Below are 23,392 nucleotides of genomic sequence, written 5' to 3' on the forward strand. Positions count from 1 at the left end.
AGAGTGTTCAGCTGATAACAGTGTGATGATTTCAAGTACTAAAGATTCTACATGTTCATTAGGGAGATGGTTTCTGGGAAATTTAAATTTTCTAGTGATGCCTAATTATAGAGGTGGATGCACCTTAAAGCCTTAGTACACTCAATCAGATTATCTCCTTTTTGATCACATGTAACTCATGAAAATTATTAATGATGATACACAGAGGCAGAACAAAAATTAGCCAAGAAAAAATAAAGAAGATGATAATGCACAGTTGTACATCCAAACTCTGCTGCAACACAACCAGGCAAATCTCTCCAGGCTCACAGTGCAGAGAGTAGCAAAGCGTGTATGGGTGTCTGTGTGTGTGTATATGTAGTGAATATTACAAAAAGTGTGTGTGTATATACGTAAGTATGTACATATGTATGTGTGAGTATATATATACACCGTGATTAAAAGCAAGAGCTTCCAAATCAGGGAGCCCTGTCCTTAGTAGCTGTGTAATTGTCTTTGTGATTTTGAGTGTTACTTAGTTTCTCTTTTTCAGTTTAGCGTTTTAAAAAAAAAAAATTAAAAATAATACCAGCCTTGTAAGTTTGTCTAAGGAGCTAATGTATACAAAGCACTTAGGTGACTGTGTAAAATATAATAGTGACTCATAAATAGTGGCTATCATTATCATCAAGAAGGCCTGGTTCACTTGAAGCAATGTCCCAATCATTGACATGTCATATCCGTACATTTTTTAATAATATGCACACATTTATTCAGATATACACAGGCATATTGATATATAATTTTTTCCACACTACCATGTCTTAGGGACCAATTGACATGCCTGAATCTCAGAACTAGTGAGTAAGAAACCAGGATTCAAACTTAAGGCTACCCAACATCAAGGATGAGGATCTTACATACTACGTCCGGACGAACACTGATAGAAGGCAAGACGATGGTTGGAGAATCCCATTTTCTAGGGACTATACTGTAGGCCATGGCAGTATGAGACTGACATCCATCCAGATCACTGGATGAATGGCCTTTTCAACCTCATAATATTTGTACAACCCTGAGGTCTGGCTTGCTTCTGTCCCGTTCCCAGGCTCGTGCAAGCTTGCCAACCCAGACACTGTGCAGAGCTGGTAGTCAGAACTTACTGTTCAGGAATGCAGCTCTCTGGCTTCACTCCTTGATCAGTGACTTGTCTCTGGATCCCTAGTGTCATTAGTGAAAATGTGTCCTGATGCAAAGTCCAAGTTGGATCCACCTGAATATAACAAGAGCGTCCTCCTTTCTCCTAGGGCAGGACGGATGTTAGGTGTGTGTTCCTAAAGGATGGTAGGTGGGGCCCTCATCCATGTAAGCACAGCCCCGCAGCCCTAGACACAGAAACTTCCATAAAGCCCAGGGCAACTGCAGAATGCAATTCATGGCTTCCAGTGGTTTGTAGTCTACTGTCACACACAGGAACCTAGACCCTATCCTGGACCTGCGTAGGGGCCATAGCTTCCTATATATATGCCCCACCTCTAACTTTCTCTTCCTTCCTGTTTCTATCCTTTGCCAACTCCTTTCTTCAGGAAGATTTTGTCAGTCACTGATCAGAAAGTCAAAGTAACATCCTAAGGGAAAATACTGTTCCAGCTAGAGCATGTTGTATTTCCCTCTGCTGAAAGCCTCTTACCTCACCCAGGCCCCTCAAAGCTTGTGAAGCCCAGCCAAACCAATTGGCTGTACTAATTTAGTGGTGCTTCTGCTACTGTCCCCCACCCGCTCATATGACACCTATTTGAGAGCACTCTTCTGTACACTAACTTCTTTGGCTTGACTGTAAAGCCCTCTCCTATCATTGGTCCCTACCTGGAAAAACTCTGAACCTTGGACTTTACCCCCTCCCTGTCTCCATCCTTTGATAACTGAGATCCAGACATTTAAACCCCTCATTAACCATGCCCACAAATGTTAAGATTGTACACTGAACCAAAAAGTAAAACTCAGTTTCTCTCAATAAGTTCAGTATCTAAAGCTACAAAAAGAGACTTTCTAGAAGGCCATAATGTCATGAGGGTCTTCGTGAGGCAGTAAAAAAAAAAAAAAGAGAAAGAACGGAAAGAAAGGGAGGGAGGGAAGAAGGAAGGAAGGAAGAAATTCAGTAAGAATTCTTTTTTTTTTTTGCCCCGTTCATTATAAATGGCCCCTATTTGGTTTTGTTTTTGTTTTTTTTTAACATCTTTATTGGAGCATCATTGCTTTACAATGGTGTGTTAGTTTCTGCTTTATAACAAAGTGAATCAGCTATACATATACATATATCCCCATGTCTCCTCCCTCTTGCGTCTCCCTCCCACCCTCCCTATCCCACCCCTCTAGGTGGACACAAAGCACTGAGCTGATCTCCCTGTGCTATGCGGCTGCTTCCCACTGTCATACAGAGTGCAGTAAGTCAGAAAGGGAAAAAAAAATACCATATGCTAACACATATATATGGACTCTAAAAAAAAAAAATGGTTCTGAAGAACCTAGGGACAGGACAGGAATAAAGACGCAGACGTAGAGAATGGACTTAAGGACATGGGGAGGGGGAAGGGTAAGCTAGGACGAAGTGAGATAGTGGCATGGACATATATACACTACCATTCATCTGTTTTTAAAAGCCCTTTCTGTCCTGTCTTCTATCCTTACAAATCCTGGTTCTTTATTACACTGGAGAGAGGATTAACATCCACCATATTGCTGGACCATGTAACAAGAGGGCAGTTAGTGACAACAGTTCTCTTTCAAAAGACATGTCACCCACGTTATATCTAAATCAGTGCAGTTAGGAGACAAGTCATAAAGTCATTTTATTGAATTTTCTCAATAATATCACCACCCAACAGAGAAAAGAATATCAGGAATTGTCACTGCTTAGAAAATTCAACAAAGCATATGTAGAAATATGCTAGTAAGTATTTTTACCTTAAATTAGATGTCAGTTTTCTTACTGTTTCCTTGACAGATGTGCTTTGAGAAGATGTTGTCAGTGAAGAAGCAACTTTACAACCACCCCTCACAGACACGCTGGCTTCATATCCAGAACTTGAATTTAAATCTTCCACTGGCCTACTGGGCAAAAACAAGCCAAGGTTTATAGTTTCTAAGTAGAAATCACATTAGATACTAATAAATTCAGAAATATTAATACACAACAAATGAGATGTTAATACGCAAAAAATGAAAGCTAGGACATAGATGTAATGCTGAAAACTGTCATTTATGTAGTTATATAAAATCAATTCTCAGGTATAAGAATTACTATTTATTCCTGACAAATCTTGTTGCAAGGTTTTTGGGTAGCCCCAATTAAATAGAATTGGCAGTAATTTATTCTTAATAACAGTAGTCATATACCATTTGTCTCTTATTTGCTGAAAGAGGCTTTTAAACCCAAGTTCTACTTTAGCCTGGGGGAAGGTAAGTACAGAAGGTAGGTCCAGAAATAAAGCAAAGTCAGCTGAAAGAAATATGTAGTCAAGATCTGGTGGAAGGAGAGCATTCCATGTGAAGTGTAATGATCCTGGGGGAGAAACAAGGTAGGGCTGTTGAGAGACACACAAGAAGGCCAGGGCTGCAGGGGGGGAGTGCACAGGAAGAAGAGGCAGAGAGAGGAGGTGAGAGGCACTGGCCATGGGGTGGGGACTGGAGTTTATTTTAAGCAGAGCAGGTGCTACCATTGCAGGGTTTCTTCCATGGGAGTGAGGTGAGCTGATTGATACATGTTTTAAAAAGATAACTGGCTGCAGCGTGGAGAAGAGCTCACAATGAGGATGCAAATAGTAGTGTGTAGTGTGTTAATGAGCCCCAAGGCTTTCAGTACCGGGGGAACAAAAAAGCTCAGGAGGGCTGGGGGACATGCAATATGGGAGGTGAAGCTGGGTAGGCAGGTGGGGGCCAGATCACGTAGGGTCTTATTTGTCAAGTGAAAAGGAGATTTTAGTAATTCCTTCATGCTAACGTCCATGAATTAAGACCACAACTCTAGAGAGTTTCCTATGTTTACAATGTATGGACCTTTTTTAAAAAATTGGATAATAGCTTATATCAAATGGAACATGTTTCTACTGTCAACAGTTCTTTGTCAGTAATTATACTGCCTAACTTCAGCTGATACTTTATATAAGATTAAGAACACTGTTATAACTAATGCTTAATTGTCTGTTAAAGAACACTCACACAATGTCTGAAGCCTATTAATTATAACCTCTTTTATGCTGAAATTTTATTAAAGAAGTCCTTAAATTTAAATTTTCTTTTTTTTTTTTTTACCATTTTTGGGATGCTGGAAATTCATGCTGGGGTGGGAGGTGGAGGGTAAAATGCACTACACCAGAGCACAGAGATCCCTCCCTGAACCTTTGTTTCTTCTTCTGCCAAATAATAATAGTGCCTGCCTCACAGAGCTGTGCTGAGGATTACATAATACATACACAGAATTTAGCTCAATGCCTACTAACAGTAAGTGCTCAGCAGACAGTACCTAGTTATCAATGTTATTATAATCATCTCCATTATTACTACCACTACTAATGAATTTGATAAGATTCTCCCATTAAGATTGTTTTAATTGGATAATAGTTCTAACATTCATATTGTAGTTATGACTCAAAGATTATTTTTAAAAATCACAAGTTCATAAAAGCCTAAAAGTAATATATGAAATAATACACACACAGGCAAAAAAACATGTTTTAGTTTTTGGATGGATTTTAAATTTCAACTCAAATTTTAATAAATAACTTTAGGTTAAAGCATCGTCCATAAAATGACCTAACAACAGCACCGGGGGTGGGGGAAATTACATCATTTATTCAATCAACAAATATTATAGAATGCCAACTCTGAGGCAGGTGCTATTCTGGACACTAAGGACACAGCGGTGAGTAAGATAGCCCCTGTTCTTGTGGAGTGAGTAAGTTTCACGTGAAAAGACAGAAAATAAGAAAGCTAGAATGTAAAGTGTTAAAAGAAATAGATAATTGAATAAGATACTTTAAAATAATAATAAAGGCTCTGAAAGAAATACAGTGGGATGATACAATTTGATGGTGTGTGTTATCAGAAGGTGGGCTATTTTAGATGGAGTGTTCGGGGAAGATCTGTCAGAGGCCAGAGTTACAAAGAAGAAAAGATATGAGCCCTGTCCTTCATGAAGCTCACATGCAGAGGGAAGACAGATATTCAGATGACAATTCCACCTGACGTGAGGAGTTGTTCACACTGTGTGTCAGAACGTGGTTGGTATTTAACAAATAATTACTGCAGTTGAATGAACTATGATGCAATCCGATCCCCGCAGTGGTGGCTCTGTGAACACCTGAGTCTGCCCAGGAGAATCGGGGCCCCCCAAAGGAGAGAACATTTGAACTGGGACGTGAATGAAAGGGTAACAGACCAGTACACAAGAGGGCATTCAAACCCAGGAAGTGGTGTGGGAAAAGAGGTGGAATTTTGTGATATAACAGAACGGGAAGCAATTTTGAAAGTCTGGGAAGCAAAGTGGGAGCTAACCTGGGAGTCATGAGCACAGGGGGCCTGTGCCATGCTCAGGAGTTTCTGCCTTGTCTTAAAAGTGGTGGGGCTATGAAAGGCTTCTGAGTGGAAGAGTGGAGGGATGGGATTTGAGGGTTAGAGTGACTACTCAGTCAGCAAGTGCAGGACAATAACAGCTCCTCTTAGGTTTGGTTTTGTTTTGTTTTTCTTGTACTTAATTCAGTGTGCCCCTCTGCAAAAAGAACACAGGATTCTTCCCAGCAACACTGGGTCTGAATGCTTGGAAAGCAGCTTAGACAAATTTGGAGCAGCGTGAGGATAAGAATCTGTTTCCTTGAAAACATTTTTTTTTTCATTCTATTGGATAACCAAAATATTCAGCTTCTATTTAAAAGTGACAAGAGTCTTATGTCAAGAAAATTCTAGCATACGATGATTATTGCACATATGTATGGCAATAAGATAATGAGCCACACAAAAAAAATCAGCTCATGATTTCATAGTCATACGTATATGTGACATTTTTAGTTCTTTGACTATATTACAATAATTTGAATTGGTTGCTTTCTGTGAGCGGGAAGTTACGCCTGTTCCATTTCATAATTCCCAAATCCTCACAAAAGAAAATGAAAAAGTTTGGGAAAAGGGTAAGAAATCTAGTGTATTCTATTCTTTCCTGTCTCCTTTGTAAAATCTGGTTCCACTCTTCATTGCCTTTGCTTGTTGCTATTATTTTCTTTCTTCTTGTATTTAAACATTGATAATTACTTTTCAACAGTATAATTGTACTCCCTTGGAATTTGTATAATTGCAGTACACTCACCTTTCCCAGTTAGGTGATGAAGGGTTTCTCTTTATTTCTGCAGTATCACTGCACAACTCCTGTGTTTCTTCAAAAGAACATAGACAAAATGAAGAAAGTCAATCACATTTTGGCGATTACACAATGAAGCGAACTGAAAGAAGTGTTAGCAGTTCATTAACAACTTGTATATAATTTGGCTTTGTATTCAAACACTCTTTTGTAAAACTGCACCAATATGTTCTTAAGGCAATTTATAATAACCTCTTAATAAAGAATCCAAGAGCCTCTGTAGCTTGTTTTTTATAATTTCTTTTTAATGATGCTTATTTTTTGCTATTGCTGTGCACGGGATGACTAATGGGAACTGTCCAGTGTCCCTTCTCTCAGCAGTCCCTGTGCAGACAACCACTTGTCTTCCCCCAGTATCTTACTCTCTTCCATTTTGAGTTCAGGTTCAAAGACATCCTGACAGATCCCAATCAGAAATGTGCCTCTAGGAGAGAGCAGAACTTTAAAGCAGAAAGCGACCTACAGTCATCGAGTTAATCTCACTCAGGGAACTTCAGAATCCGAGATTCAGAGAGGTTAGTGCTTTGTTTACAGTCCATAGAAGAGCAGAAATGCTTTGATCCCCTCGGATTGGTTTCAAGAGTGTCTTGGGGAGCGTGTTAAGGAATAGGTCAATGTGTTCTTCTTCCAGCTAATATCTCTAGAATTCTTTTTGATAACTGTGATCTTGTCCCACCAAGTAAACCCTTGCCAATAAGTTTAGGGCCACTGAAGGCCAAGGGGAACAGGACAGCAACAAGGAAAGTTTTGGATGGTGAGTAAATGGCTGAGGACCTGCCTGACTCCTCTAAGGAAACATAAAAGAGAATAGACAGGTTTTCCAAGCGCACTGCAGGCACAGTTGGTTTTGCTCATGATCTGCATGCAAAGTAAAATTTCTTAACCCATTAGCCAACTAATTCATAACTACAGTCATTTGAAAATATTTCACGATTCGTTCCTTCCAAATCCAGGATGAGTATTTGAAATTAAATATTAATTTTAGGATCAAAATTGTATTAACAATTTTTTCATTACAATTTGGAAATCCAACAGGCACATACTTGAAGGCATGTTAACAGTTTGAAACTTCTATAAAAGACTGGCTTTAAAATTAAGAGACCCTTACAAAAGAAATCTTGATTGTGGAATAGCTAACTATCCTAGTTATGATGAAAGAGAAAAAGTGTGATTTCTTATGGACCTCACTAATGGGTTCAAATATAAAGATGTGAATGAATGACTGATTAGGTTACCTAAGCAATGAAGTATAAAAGAAGGGAGAGCTTACAACCAAGAGTGAACACGAAATGATGGCATGGATCGACACAAAAACAACTGGAAATTATGGAGTCAAAATGAACTGAGACCTGTTTAGGAGACTAAGAAAGGCTTTAAAACTTATTTCAAAATAAGAAGATGACAATGAAAAGAATAGTCCTGCTGCTTAGGCCCAATGGTATAATTTTACAAAAAAGGAGACAATGGTATAATAATAATATAACACATAATAAAAGAATTCTACTAATAATAATGAATGGACACTAAGAAAATAAAATTTTCTGAGTCTAGCTTGTTTCCAGCTTCTCTATGCAGGGAAATTGTCTTTAGATTGAATATTATCAGATGGCAACTTTATGCTTAAAAGAAGCTCAAGTCTCTCACCTAAGACAAATTACATTCCACGGACATGAAGGAACTAATAAATGCGTTTGTTGAACTATTCTTAGTGATCTCAGAGGAATCATGCAAAATAGGGAAAGAACTAAAATGACTGAAAACAGAGGAATGTCATCGTAATATTCAAAAACAGTTTCTGAAAATTATAGGCCTGATATCAGTCGTCAGCAAATTTCTAAGTAGAATTCAATGAGGGGGTGACAGACGTCCACTGTTGGAATTTCAGGCAGTGAGGTAGTACTGGGGGAAGTGCGCTCAGGCAGGAAGTGTCCCCCTGCCCCTCCAAAATGTGTGAGGTTGGCAGCTCACTCTCTACCCACCTCTCCTCCCACTATTGGAAAAACAGATTTAATTTTTTAAAATCCGAACTGCTACCAAACTTCTGATCTATATCCTACATAAGATATGTCGCATAAGTCATACTGAAAAAGACTCAAGACGTTACAGCTAACATATGTAAACTGAATTCTTTTTTTTACCTTTATTCATAAGAGAAACTTCCTTTTCTTCTTGTCTCAGTGAAACATCAGGGTCACTTTTATCTAAAACCTGAAAAACAAGCTCCGTATTTAAAGCTGTACAAAAACAAAGAACATATATAGTAAGGTGCAAAACTGACCTTGAACATCAATGCCCATATCAGAGAGAGACCATAAGGTTGCCAGGACAGTTTAGGGACATGTTCTGAAGGGAGACAATCATACGTGTTGTCAAAAATTATACTGGAATGCAGCTCAAGGATGGTTGCATTATAATTGTCATGTTTATGTCTATCATTTCTTTAGTGGGATTTTTACATTTCTACCAATATTTCCATAGAAAACTTACATTTTGGGAATGCGCTTCTTTAGATCAGAGAGACAGAGAGAGAGAGAGAGAGAGAGAGAGAGAGAGAGATGGAGTTTGTTTATGCCACCCAAGAAAACAGATCCAGAAGCTCCTTTCAGGTATTTTTAAGTGTCTGAGAAGGTGGGGCAAAGGCAGTAAAAAAAAGGAATCTGAAGAAGACAGGGGCAAAGCAAAAGCTCTGTCTGCTCCTTGATCTGAAGACCCCTGAACACGTGCTGAGACACACTGGGCTCCTGACTCTGTCACCTGGTGTGAGGTGTACAGCTCTCAGTTTTCTGGAGCTTACCCATTGTGTGTATCCTTCGCCTTTCAATGCCCCCTCTAAACTGCTAAACAAACGTGAGATGGGGAGGCTATCAACCTTCCTTTTCTCCCCTCCCAGGAAACAAAGGCATATATTATACACGGCATTCTGGAAACTGTGCTCTGTCAGGAAGCAGGGTAAATGGACACACATGTAACCTAGCAACGAAAGAACTGAGAGGCCGTCCATCACTGTCATTTTCTATTTTATCCAATTTAAGAGAAAGCAAGCCTTGTAGGTAGGGGGAAATAAATGATTCTAAGTTACTTTGGTCCATTTCAAAATATTTTTATTCTTTTTTTTTTTTTTTTTTTTTTTTGCAGTATGCGGGCCTCTCACTGTTGTGGCCTCTCCCGTTGCGGAGCACAGGCTCCGGACGCACAGGCTCAATGGCCATGGCTCACGGGCCCAGCCACTCTGTGGCATGTGGGATCCTCCCAGACCAGGGCATGAACCCGTGTCCCCTGCATCGGCAGGTGGACTCTCAACCACTGCGCCACCAGGGAAGCCCTTTTATTCTTATACTGTAAATAAATTCATGCCCCAGGAAGTAAATAAAATGCATATATATATTTTTTAACATCTTTATTGGAGTATAATTGCTTTACAATGTTGTATTAGTTTCTGCTGTATAACAAAGTGAATCAGCTATATGTATACGTATATCCCCATATCCCCTCCCTCTTGTGTTTCCCTCCCACCCTTCCTATCCCACCCCTCTAGGTGGTCACAAAGCACCGAGCTGATCTCCCTGTGCGATGCAGCTACTTCCCACTAGCTATCCATCTTACATTTGGTAGTGTATACATGTTAATGCTACTCTCTCACTTTGTCCCAGCTTACCTCCCCCTCCCTGTGTCCTCAAGTCGCAGGACAGAAATGCATATATTTTTAAAGTTCATTTTGCAAAATGACTTTAAAATGGTATCTTATTTATTTCTGATGTAACATAAAATCTAAAGTTTTCTCCTGATTTGTTGATATGTAAGGAAGAGCTCCATACTTTGTGTCTTCCCTTTGAAGTGAATATTTTTTGAACAGTTTATAGGCAGCATAGACTATTTCCTACCACAGTTAACAGCAAACACAAGATAAGCTCATGAGAAGAACTACTTAACGCCTTTAGTAATAACCACTTTGTAATAATCTATGATGATCCTACTCAGGATGTGTTCATTTTCTTTGGTAACTTCTCCTTATGATGGAAATCAGACAAGATAAAAGTATCTAAGCTTAACAAAAATGACAGCACTCCCAGCAGGGAACTCCTGGTGGCGGTATTATTAACACAGCCTCTTGAAATTATTTTTACATTTTATTGTTTGGTTCTCTGCTTTGAGCTCTGCCGTGTGAGGGCTGTTTCCATGAAGGTCAGATATGGTCCCCTCACCCCAAAAGTGTTACTTACACGAGGCTTTACCGTCTCTATTGCAGGAGAGATTTCCTTCTTTTCCTTTCCTTTCTTTTATTTCCTTTATTCTTTGGCATAGTAATGTTTAAAATATTTTGGATAAACAATTCACAGCCTACAGTATTTCCTTTTAAATGACACTGTGTAAATATCTGAATTCATAGGATGCCGCCTTTTTTTTTACAATGTACTTGCAGCTTTGAAGGTCTGGATTTTTTCAAGCTGAGACAAGAAAACATGCAGTTGTCTTTTCAATGACACTATTTGTGTATTTTGATACTTGTGAAGCTCTTTCACATATATTACTTCATTTCAGTATAGAAATGCTCTCCAGCCACTTAGGCTTAACTGTGTCTCATACTCTGCAGTTTGAGGATATCGCTTTCCTAAGATTTTACTTCGGTCATGGAATAGATAATACTTCCCACACAGTAAATGAGATTACAGTTAAGTCTTAACAAGGGGTTTTAGATACCTTAATTAAAATTATGTTAACAATGAGTAGAGTGGGATTTGTCAATTCTCCAAGGCATGCAAAGGATCAGCATAATACCACATGCTCAATTTTGTGAAGTATATATTTAAGAGGATAAATAAATCATAAATAAGTTAGAGAGAGGAAAAAGAGCATAGCATAGTCAACTGTGTAACACTTTTCTCATTCAACCCGCATTAAGGAAGCTTAAGAACTGGTTGATAACACTTTGTCTGGCTTCTTTCCTTCTGCTTCTTTGCCCCTCCACACCGACCCCAAACATTTTATCAAGGACCCATAAAGGCTACCAGTTCGTGCCCTCCTGCCAAGTTCAAAGGCCCTTCCTGTTTTCACTCTTCCATGGTTAACATTATGTTCTAGGCGCCTCCCTTTTGTTCATTAATTTATTCAGTAAAACTGAGTTCCCAGTTTGAGTCAGACACTGTTATGATGAAGACTATGGAGCTTATTTTCTAGTGAGGGAGAAAGATATTAAATAAATAAAAAGATGGATATGTAATAATATAAGTTCTCTGAAGAAAAATATCACAGGTAAGAGAAGGAGAATGACCTGGGTTACCCAACTGCCTCTCTGGGGTCACTGTAATCATCTACACCCTCCTTTCTCCAGGTCTTTGAGTTGCTGTTGATTTGTTTATTCCCCTCAACTTTTTTCTAGTCTTTCCGCAAGCATCTCCCCTCAATTGGGCCTTGCTTGTCCCCTCTATATAAAATTGCTCTCACTCTCACCACACCCACACTGACACTTCCTGTCCCCTTAACTCTGCTCTATTTCTCTCCTTAGCATTTATGATTGCCTACCATGCAACATATTTTCCTTATTTATCTTGTCTATTGTCCGATTTCCCCACTAGAATGGAAGCACCATAAAGACAGGGAGTAGTGCCTAATTTTTTCCTGCTGTATTCCCAATGTCTAGGACAGTAACTGATGCTCCATATACTCACGGAATAAAAGAAAGTTGAAACGCAAGTCAAGAAAATCCATGTATGTTGCTGGGGGTAGGAAGTAGTGGAGTCCAGGCATTATGAACAACAAAGGAAGAGGCTGTGAAGGAAAAATAAGCTTAGGGTGCTGGAGGCCAAGGAAGGTGAGGGTGACTAGAGCGGAGTGAGAGAAGGAATGAATTATAGGCAGTGAGGACAGCAAGGAAGTCAGGCCAGGTCATGTAGGGCCTTGGAGGGCACTATATTTCATTCTAAGTGTGAGCAGAAGCCATTGGAGGGTTCACCTCTTACACTGTTGGTGGGAATGTAAATTGTCACAGCCACTATGGAGAACAGTATGGAGGTTCCTCAAAACTCTAAAAATAGAGTTGCCACATGCTCCATGAATCCCACTCCTGGGCATATATCCAGATGAAACTATTATTCGAAAAGATACATGCACCCCTATGTTCATAGCAGCACTATTCACAACAGCCAAGACATGGAAACAACCTAAATGTCTATCGACAGAGGAATGGATAAAGAAGATGTGGTACATATATACAATGGAATATTACTCAGCCATCAAAAAGAATAAAATAATGCCATTTGCAGCAACATGGATGGACCTAGAGATTATCATACTAAGTGAAGTAAGTCAGAAAGAGAAATACAAATACCATATGATAGCACTTATATGTGGGATCTAAAATATGATAAAAATCAACATATCTATGAAACAAAAACAGACTAACAGACATACAGAACAGACTTGTGGTTGTCAAGGGGGAGAGGAGGGAAGGAAAGGGAATTTGGGATCAGCAGATGCAAACTAGTATATACAGGATGGATAAACAAGAGCCTATTGTATAGCACAGGGGACTATATTCAATACCCTGTGACAAACCATAATGGAAAAGAATATGAAAAAGAATACATGGCGGGCTTCCCTGGTGGTGCAGTGGTTAAGAATCTGCCTGCCAATGCAGGGGACACAGGTTTGAGCCCTGATTCAGGAAGGTCCCACATGCCACGGAGCAACTAAGCCCGTGTGCCACAACTACTGAACCTGCACTCTAGAGCCCGCGAGCCACAACCACTGAGTCCGCGAGCCACAACTACTGAAGCCCACGTGCCTAGAGCCCGTGCACCACATAAAGGAGTAGCCCCCGCTTGCCATAACTAGAGAAAGCCTGCACACAGCAATGAAGATCCAACGCATCTAAAAATAAATAAATTAAATAAATTAATTAAAAAACGAAGAATATATGTATATATGTATAACTAAGTCACTTTGCTGTACCAAAGAAATTAATACAACATTGTAACTCAATTATACTTCAATAAAATTTTAAAAAAAGAAGTCAGTGGAGGGTTCTAAGTAGGAGAATAGCATAATCTGACTTATATTTTGGATGGGATACTCAGATTTTTAGACTATGGAGGCCAAAAGCAGTGGAATCATTTATAGGGCTACTGCTATAATCCTGGTAAGAAATGTTAGTGAACTGGCCAGGTGGGTAGCTGTGGAGGGGGTAGAACAGAGTATGTGTTTGAAGGTTGATTCAGCAAGATTGGCTGATGGGTTTAGTGCAGAATGTGAAAGGAGAGAAATTCAGGTGTCGGCCTGAGCAACTGTGAGTGATGGTATTATTTACTGAGATGGGGAAGCATGAGGAAGTCCCTTGGAATTCTTTCCTCTCTTGATTTTGATAACCTTCTGTGTTCCAACTCTTCCTGGGGTAATTATTATTTTTCCCTCAAAGAAAATTTTCCCTCAAAGAAAATTTCAGGGGGTTAAATTATCACCCTTACGCAAACAATGGCTTCCCAGCATCATCAACCCTAACTTCTCATCTGTGCCCCAGTTATTTCCAACTGACTTCAGGACACTTACCCTTGAATGTCTTGCTGAACTTCAAATCCTCAGTCTCACCTTTGCCCACTTAGATTCCTCTGGTCAAGTCCTCTTTCTATTTATAATAACATTTTCATTCCAGATTGTGCCATCTTAAAACTGCTGTCACTGTTTAGTCTACCATATGCCTTTCCAAGTTGTGCTATTTTCCTTCAAGATGTTTCACTTTGCCTTGTCTTCTTGTACTACAATCTCCAGGCAGCAGTAATCTACTTGGTTTTTTGGTCTTTAGTTTCTCCTCTTTCCAGTACTGCTTCATTATCACAACATTTTCATAACACAAAGAATTAATTCTTTAGACAAAATCTCCATGATTAAATGTTCCTTCTCAAAACTTGCCTACAGGTCCTGACTACTTTCTCCCTCAAGTACAAACCCTTTTCTGGTATTCAAAACTCTTCTCAATGTGATTCTAAGATATCTGGAAATATTAATAAACATTCTCTATAATAACCAAAAAGTTCTCTTCAGAATTCCCTGTAACCACTAGGTAGACTTCTGCCTCCATACCTTTGCCCACATAGTTCTCTCTACCTGAAATACATTCTTTCCTCCTTTTCTTATGTCTTTCCCACTTTTTAAGACAAGTATAAGTCATACTCTTTCCAAAATGTCTATTTTATTTACTCTAGCACATGCTGATTTCTTCCTTTCGCTGAAAAAGTATTAACAGTAAATTACAAAGAGTTTTAATTATTTTTAATAGCCAACCCTCATATCTACGGGATCCAGGTAAGACTGGGATCCTGTAGTAGCCTTGATTCTTGCCATGACACTTCAAAACAGAATTCAACACTTGGGTCCACCTCCCAAAAAGAAATCCAACTGTACAAAGCATTAATAAATATACAGATTTTACTGAAAATTGTGTTGAGAAATGGAGGAAATAGTTACACAAGGCAAAAATCAGCTTAAAATTACCATGAAGCAGGTCTACTTTACTTCGTCAATTGTTAGCCTACTCATCTCTCTCTACAAACCTTCCCCTCCAGACTCTCCGATTCTGTAGCACCAGTGTTTTTCTGCTTGTGTGATTACATCCTTTCTCCTTCCTCCCACCCCTTCCCACAAACACAGGGTCACTCTCTAGCTCTACCTTTTCTTCCACAAAGCAATGTCACTCTCCCAATTTTCATTCTTTACTCCCATCTCCTGGCCTACCCAAAGCTGAATTTTCCTTCTTTGGAATTACAAAGGTGTGTTTTAAAAACTTTTTTTCTGGGGACTTCCCTGGCGGGTCCAGTGGTTAAGACTTCACCTTCCAATGCAGGGGGTGTGGGCTCAATCCCTGGTCAGGGAGCTAAGATCCCACATGCCTCGTGGCCAAAAAAACAAAACATAAAACAGAAGCAATGTGGTAACAAATTCAATAAAGACTTTTAAAAAATGATTCACATCAAAAAAAATCTTTAAAAAACTGTTTCTTGTAACACAAGGAATTCTTTTCATTCTGTCACAAATCATCCCATTAATTCTCATAATAACCTTGAGAGTCAGTAATATTATTATTCCCCTTCTATAGAAAAGAAAACAGAAGACCATAAGTTGATACAACTGACATGTGGCATGCAGGTCTGAATGTGAACCTGGGTCAATCTGTCAGAGTTCAGAGCCTGTCTGCTTTCCATAAAATAATGCTAACTCATGGTTTTGTAGAATTGTCTTCCAATTTTTCTGGTCCTTTAGAGAAGAGATCATGGTGGTTTTTTTTTTTTTTTGGTGTCCTTCAAAATCTCTAACATAGTCCTGTTCAGTAAATGTGTCTTGAATTGGTGCATGGTTCCTGATAGTTCACACACTAGCACTTGAGTATTTAGATTCATTATAAATTGCCCAGGAGATTTTCCTTTCATAAGTCAGGGGATGTATCACATATTGTCTTTGTGTCTGTAAGTCTGTTGGTGAGTTGATGGATGATGCTATGGAGGGTGAGTATAGACAATTCTTCCTCCAATGCCCTTGGGGCAGCTCTGGTTTATAGCTCATAAGGGGGCGGCTCTGTCTGTGAAAGTTCTGATACTGTTAGCAACAATCACAGGACTATACAGGTTCATATAGAGGCAATGGTAACATCATCACCCAGGAAAACTGACTAATAAATGTCTTGCTTTTGAAATTAAGGCAACTTTAATCATCAGAAATCATGTTATTGCAACATCAATGCAGTTTCCCATTAAAAAAAAATTTCTGTTAGAGGAGTCAGAAAAATTTGCCTATTTAGGGTGGATGCAGCTGATTTAGGTACTGACTATGCAGGTTATTTGCTTTTCTTCTTTCTTCACCTCTTTTGGGTTACTGAGTCACCTTTTCACTTTCATTGTTATATAGTAGTGATGCCAAAACAGGGTACTTACTGTTGTTTTTTGTCTGTTTGTTTGTTTGGGGGTTTGGGGTTTTTTTTTTTTTTTTTGGCTACCACAGAACATAAACCTAGACATTGGAAACTCATCAACTCTTCCAGACATTCCTCAGCTTTTGTAACATACCACAGAGGCCCCATCAATGACCCCAGGGATTCAGAGTGGGTTGATGCCTTTCCTGAGCTGGCATCACCTTCTTTTGAAAGATGCCCTAAAGAGCTAACCAGATGTAGTTGGTAAAGGATTATTAGCTCATGCCAAAACAGGAAGATGGTTCCATCCATTCATTTCTTTATTCATCAATCTTTCTTCAGCCCCAGAAAGTATCACACTCTGGACTATATGCTGGAGGTTACACCTTTCAGAGTAAACCCCAGAGACTCCATTGCCAAACTCTTAAAATACATCTGTCAGTGGTGATCTGGCCGTTGAGTTTCTTAAACGTCTGCAGATTGGGAAAATGAAATGAATCCATCTGCCAGTCCGCTCCTGAGGCCAGGTGAGAGGCAAAAAGACCTAAATGACCACAGAGGACAAAAGGGCCAAAGCCAGTCCAACCAAAAAGGTAGTATGGTTCCTGGTTATTAAACAGGCAGGTCCAACCTGACTTAAAATAACCACACCCATAGATGTTCTTTCACTGCCTTAGCAACTGATATTCAGAGCAGAAACTGAAAGAAGGTTATTATAAAATATGGAAAAACAACAAATACTAGCATAGGAAAAAGGTAAATGTTCCTTCACATGAGAGTCAGAAAATCTGCATAATGTCAACTTGGAGTACATGCTCCACCAAGATGAACAAAAGCATGCCCATGTGTAAGAAAAAGTTAGTACTTCCGTCAGTCTGACTTAACATCTCAGAATATTTTTCCCGCTCAATTTCTCTAACTTACTGTTGGCATTGGTAATTTTATTCCCCTGGTGTTCCTGCATTTTGAAGCATTCTCCCAATTGATCATCTGCTTGCCTGACCATCTGCTGTGGTTTGGCAACCTAATTTTCCCAGTCACCTTTCAGAATAGATCCTCTAGGATGTCTATTCTGTATAGTCATTTCTTACATCTCAACTGGTGACATAACTTGAGACTGCTTACCTCTTTGACAAGATGCTTGGGAATCTAGTCCCATTGCTTCATTTTTATTTTTATTGCTTCTATTAAGCATGGTACAGTGACAGCTGATCAGATTGCATTACTCTGAGGGGCACTGGGGTCCTACAGAGCTCATATGTCAAATTTTTGCCTGGAGTAAAGTTGAAGTGCCAATTTATCACATAGCAGTGCACAAGGAGTTTTTAATTGAACTTAGAAAAACCCTTAATTACAACAGTACCACAGGGCATTGCTCCAGTAAAGCAGAGCTGTAGCAAGCTTCACTTAGATGTTGATTCCCCTGACATCTGTAAGGGGTGCAGAAAAGAATTTCTACTTCCTCCCCATCTGGGGTTAACTGGGACATATTTGAACTTTACACACGGGTTTGTAAATGCTTGAGACAGAAACAGTTCAGAACATCCAGTATTCATTAAAAGAGAGGGCAGGGCATGTGTTTTGAGCTGGAAGATGGGAAATAATAGGATTTTCTGGAGGCCAAGGGTCAGGAGACACCAGCTCATGGGAGGGGTTGGTGCTATGGTTATGACCGCAGCCGTATTACTAGACTCATAATCTTGGACAAGGAGAAGACGCTCCTTCCCAGGAATCATCCCTGAGATGATGATCCTGATGGTGCCTATGTGATTCTAGGTTGACTGGAAAGAAAAGAGTCAGATATTGAGCACAAAAGAACATTACTGTGTAGGTCAGATTTGGAGTGAACAAGGTCAGAAATGGGCTAATGGGAAGTTAGCTTGATCTGGGCAAGGAGTGGATGACGGCTTGATTCTTTTTTTTAATGAATTCAAGACTCCTGGCTGGAGAATGCCCATCTATGAAACTTTGGAAACCTGTCTAACCCAAAACATTCAAATCCTCACCCCTGAGAAAAGTGTATTTGTGCACTCCAACCCACCTTTATGCAATGGGCTGAACTCATATGGGGGTCAGCCCATGCAGATGGGCAATGAAGGGAGAAGTCATAATGAGGAGTGGTTAAGAAAGTGGGAGCTGAGGTTGAACAGCTAGGGTTTAAGGTGACCAGTTCCTGACTGTGATCCTGAGTGAGTTTATTTTCTTCCTCTGTAAAATGGGGATGAAAAGAGAATATACCCCTCAGGTTATTAAAAGGATTAGATGAGATGATACACGTGAAGAATAGCAGCTGAATTTCATCGCAGCCACAGTGAAAAAGGAAAGGCTAACTCCACTAAAACACACATGCACGCACATACAGAGTAGAATTTCAGAAAAATACAATTTTGCAGGAGCTGAGATAATAAATCGGGATCACACTAGTTGTCCTGAAATGGGGGACGGAATGGTAGCTGTGCTAACAAGATGGTGTAAAATAATGAAAGAAGTTTGCTGCAGCGCAGACTGATGGCTCCACACATAATGGCCCCAAGGTCCAATCAAGCAGCTATCTAGGGCATTATGAAGAGGATTAAGAGGTCCTTTAAAAAAAAACTCCTCATTATTTTCATGACAGTTTTTTAATCTCTAAAAAAATGTCTGGAGTTTTAACTGAATCCCAGCTGGAAACTGCCACAGCCACAAACGACATATGCAAGCAAGCTCTTACCAAGAGCACTCTCACTGCATGGACTTTGAAAACAAATGGCCCACCCTGGCTGAAAGGCCAAGCACAAAGTAATATCGAAAAGGAAAAAAATGCCACAGAAGTGACACCCACAAACTATGTGATCAGAAGCAACTGGAGAGACCCTGGGAGGGCTCACGCCAAGGAGTACTTCCTAGAAATTCTGCTGCCAGTGTCCTCACGGTGACACACAGCCATACCCTGCCTCGGCAGGAGACCCTCCAACACTAACAGTACAGGCTCTTGGTGCTCCAGCCAGGTGTCAGGGCTGTGCCACTGAGGTGGGAGAGCCAACTTCAGTACACTGGTCCACAAGAGACCTCCCAGCTCCACGTAATATCAAACGGAGAAATCTCCCAGACATCTCTATCTCAACACCAAGACCCAGCTTCACTCAATGGCCAGCAAGCTACAGTGCTGGACTCCCTATGCCAAACAACTAGCAAGACATGAACACAGCCCCATCCATTAGCAGAGAGGCCACCGAAAATCATAATAAGGCCACAGACACCCCAAAACACACCACCAGACGTGGACCTGCCCACCAGAAAGACAAGATCCAGCCTCATTCACCAGAACACAGGCACGAGTCCCCTCCACCAAGAAGCCTACACAACGCACTGAACCAACCTTAGCCACTGGGGACAGACACCAAAAACAATGGGAACTACGAACCTGCAGCCTGCGAAAAGGAGACCCCAAACACAGTAAGATAAGCAAAATGAGAAGACAGAAAAACACACAGCAGATGAAGGAACAAGGTAAAAACCCACCACACCTAACAAATGAAGAGGAAATAGGCAGTCTACCTGAAAAAGAATTCAGAATAATGATAGTAAAGATGATCCAAAATCTTGGAAATAGAATAGAGAAAATGCAAGAAACATTTACCAAGGACCTAGAAGAACTAAAGAGGAAACAAGCAATGAGGAACAACACAATAAATGAAATTAAAAATACTCCAAATGGGATCAATAGCAGAATAACTGAGGCAGAAGAACGGATAAATGACCTGGAAGATAATATAGTGGAAATAACTACTGCAGAGCAGAATAAAGAAAAAAGAATGAAAACAACTGAGGACAGTCTCAGAGACCTCTGGGACAACATTAAATGCACCAACATTCGAATTACAGGGGTTCCAGAAGAAGAAGAGAAAAAGAAAGAGACTGAGAAAATATTTGAAGAGATTATAGTTGAAAACTTCCCTAATATGGGAAAGGAAATAGTTAAGTCCAGGAAGCACAGAGAGTCCCATACAGGATAAATCCAAGGAGAAACACACATATTAATCAAACTGTCAAAAATTAAATACAAAGAAAACATATTAAAAGCAGCAAGGGAAAAACAACAAATAACACACAAAGGAATCCCCATAAGGCTAACAGCTAATCTTTCAGCAGAAACTCTGCAAGCCAGAAGGGAGTGGCAGGACATATTTAAAGTGATGAAGGAGAAAAACCTGCAACCAAGATTACTCTACCCTGCAAGGATCTCATTCAGATTTGATGGAGAAATTAAAACCTTTACAGACAAGCAAAAGCTGAGAGAGTTCAGCACCACCAAACCAGCTTTACAACAAATGGTAAAGGAACTTCTCTAGGCAAAAAACACAAGAGAAGGAAAAGACCTACAATAACAAATCCAAAACAATTAAGAAAATGGGAATAGGAACATACATATCGATAATTACCTTAAATGTAAATGGATTAAATGTTCCCACCAAAAGACACAGACTGGCTGAATGGATACAAAAAGAAGACCTGTATATAGGTTGTCTACAAGAGACCCACTTCAGACCTTGGGACACATACAGACTGAAAGTGAGGACATGGAAAAAGATATTCCATGCAAATGGAAATTAGAAGAAAGCTGGAGTAGCAATTCTCATATCAGACAAAATAGACTTTAAAATAAAGACTATTACAAGAGACAAAGAAGGACACTACATAATGATCAAGGGATCAATCCAAGAAGAAGATATAACAATTGTAAATATTTATGCACCCACCCAACACAGGAGCACCTCAATACATAAGGCAAATACTAACAGCCATAAAAGGGGAAATCGACAGTAACACATTCATCGTAGGAGACTTTAACACCCCACTTTCACCAATGGACAGCTCATCCAAAATGAAAATAAATAAGGAAACACAAGCTTTAAATGATACATTAAACAAGATGGACTTAATTGATATTTATAGGACATTCCATCCAAAAATAACAGAATACACATTTTTCTCAAGTGCTCATGGAATATTCTCCAGGATAGATCATATCTTGGGTCACAAATCTAGCGTTGGTAAATTTAAGAAAATTGAAACCGCATCAAGTACCTTTTCCAACCACAACGCTATGAGACTAGATACCAATTACAGGAAAAGATCTGTAAAAAATACAAACACATGGAGGCTAAACAATACACTACTTAATAATGAAGTGATCACTGAAGAAATCAAAGAGGAAATCAAAAAATACCTAGAAACAAATGACAATGGAGACACGACGACCCAAAACCTATGGGATGCAGCAAAAGCAGTTCTAAGAGGGAAGTTTATAGCAATACAATCCTATCTTAAGAAACAGGAAACAACTCGAATAAACGACCTAACCTTGCACCTAAAGCAATTAGAGAAAGAAGAACAAAAAAATGCCAAAGTTAGCAGCAGGAAAGAAATCATAAAGATCAGATCAGAAATAAATGAAAAAGAAATGAAGAAAACGACAGCAAAGATCAATAAAACAAAAAGCTGGTTCTTTGAGAAGATAAACAAAATTGATAAACCATTAGCCAGACTCATCAAGAAGAAAAGGGAGAAGATTCAAATCAATAGAATTAGAAATGAAAAAGGAGAAGTAGGGCTTCCCTGGTGGCGCAGTGGTTGAGAGTCCGCCTGCTAATGCAGGGGACATGGGTTCATGTCCTGGTCTGGGAGGATCCCACATGCCGCGGAGCGGCTAGCCCTGTGAGCCATGGCCGCTGAGCCTAAGCGTCCGGAGCCTGTGCTCCGCAACGGGAGAGGCCACAACAGTGAGAGGCCCGCATACCGCAAAAAAAAAAAAAAAAAAAAAAATGGAGAAGTAACAACTGACACTGCAGAAATACAAAGGATCATGAATGATTACTACGAGCAACTCTATGCCAAAAAAATGGACAACCTGGAAGAAATGGACAAATTCTTAGAAATGCACAAACTGCCGAGACTAAACCAGGAAGAAATAGAAAATATGAACAGACCAATCACAAGCACTGAAATTGAAACTGTGATTAAAAATGTTCCAACAAACAAAAGCCCAGGACCAGAAGGCTTCACAGGCGAATTCTATCAAACATTTAGAGAAGAGCTAACACCTATCCTTCTCAAACTCTTCCAAAATATAGCAGAGGGAGGAACACTCCCAAACTCATTCTACGAGGCCATCATCACCCTGATACCAAAACCAGACAAAGATGCCACAAAGAAGGAAAACTACAGGCCAATATCACTGATGAAAACAGATGCAAAAATCCTCAACAAAATACTAGCAAACAGAATCCAACAACACATTAAAAGGATCATACACCATGATCAAGTGGGGTTTATCCCAGAAATGCAAGAATTCTTCAATATACGCAAATCAATCAATGTGATACACCATGCTAACAAATTGAAGGAGAAAAACCATATGATCATCTCAGTAGATGCAGAGAAAGCTTTCGACAAAATTCGACACCCATTTATGATAAAAAGCTGCAGAAAGTAGGCATACAGGGAACTTTCCTCAACATGATAAAGGCCATATGACAAACCCACAGCCAACGTCGTCCTCAATGGTGAAATACTGAAACAATTTCCACTAAGATCAGGAACAAGACAAGGTTGCCCACTCTCACCACTATTATTCAACATAGTTTTGGAAGTTTTAGCCACAGCAATCAGAGAAAAAAAAAGAAATAAAAGGAATCCAAATTGGAAAAGAAGAAGTAAAGCTGTCACTGTTTGCAGATGACATGATACTCTACATAGAGAATCCTAAAGATGCTACCAGAAAACTACTAGAGCTAATCAATGAATTTGGTAAAGTAGCAGGATACAAAAATAATGCACAGAAATCTCTGGCATTCTTATACACTGATGATGAAAAATCTGAAAGTGAAATTAAGAAAACACTCCCATTTACCACTGCAACAAAAAGAATAAAATATCTAGGAATAAACCTACCTAAGGAGACAGAAGACCTATATGCAGAAAATTATAAGACACAGATGAAAGAAATTAAAAATGATACAAATAGATGGAGAGATATACCATGTTCTTGGATTGGAAGAATCAACATTGTGAAAATGACTCTACTACCCAAAGCAATCTACAGATTCAATGCATTCCCTATCAAACTA

General features: G+C 39.5%; 1 protein-coding gene across 1 annotated transcript in view; it reads right to left on the minus strand.

The window, feature by feature from the left end:
* MORC1 (MORC family CW-type zinc finger 1) overlaps positions 1-23,392 on the minus strand; it is a 179,422-nt gene that overhangs the window by 18,192 nt on the left and 137,838 nt on the right. Inside the window, 3 exon segments of the mRNA XM_060297564.1 lie at positions 2,944-3,087; positions 6,338-6,404; positions 8,527-8,596. Of these exon segments, the coding sequence (XP_060153547.1) occupies positions 2,944-3,087; positions 6,338-6,404; positions 8,527-8,596 (281 nt within the window).

Source organism: Globicephala melas, chromosome 4, assembly GCF_963455315.2.
Source record: "Globicephala melas chromosome 4, mGloMel1.2, whole genome shotgun sequence".
NCBI lineage: Eukaryota > Metazoa > Chordata > Mammalia > Artiodactyla > Delphinidae > Globicephala > Globicephala melas.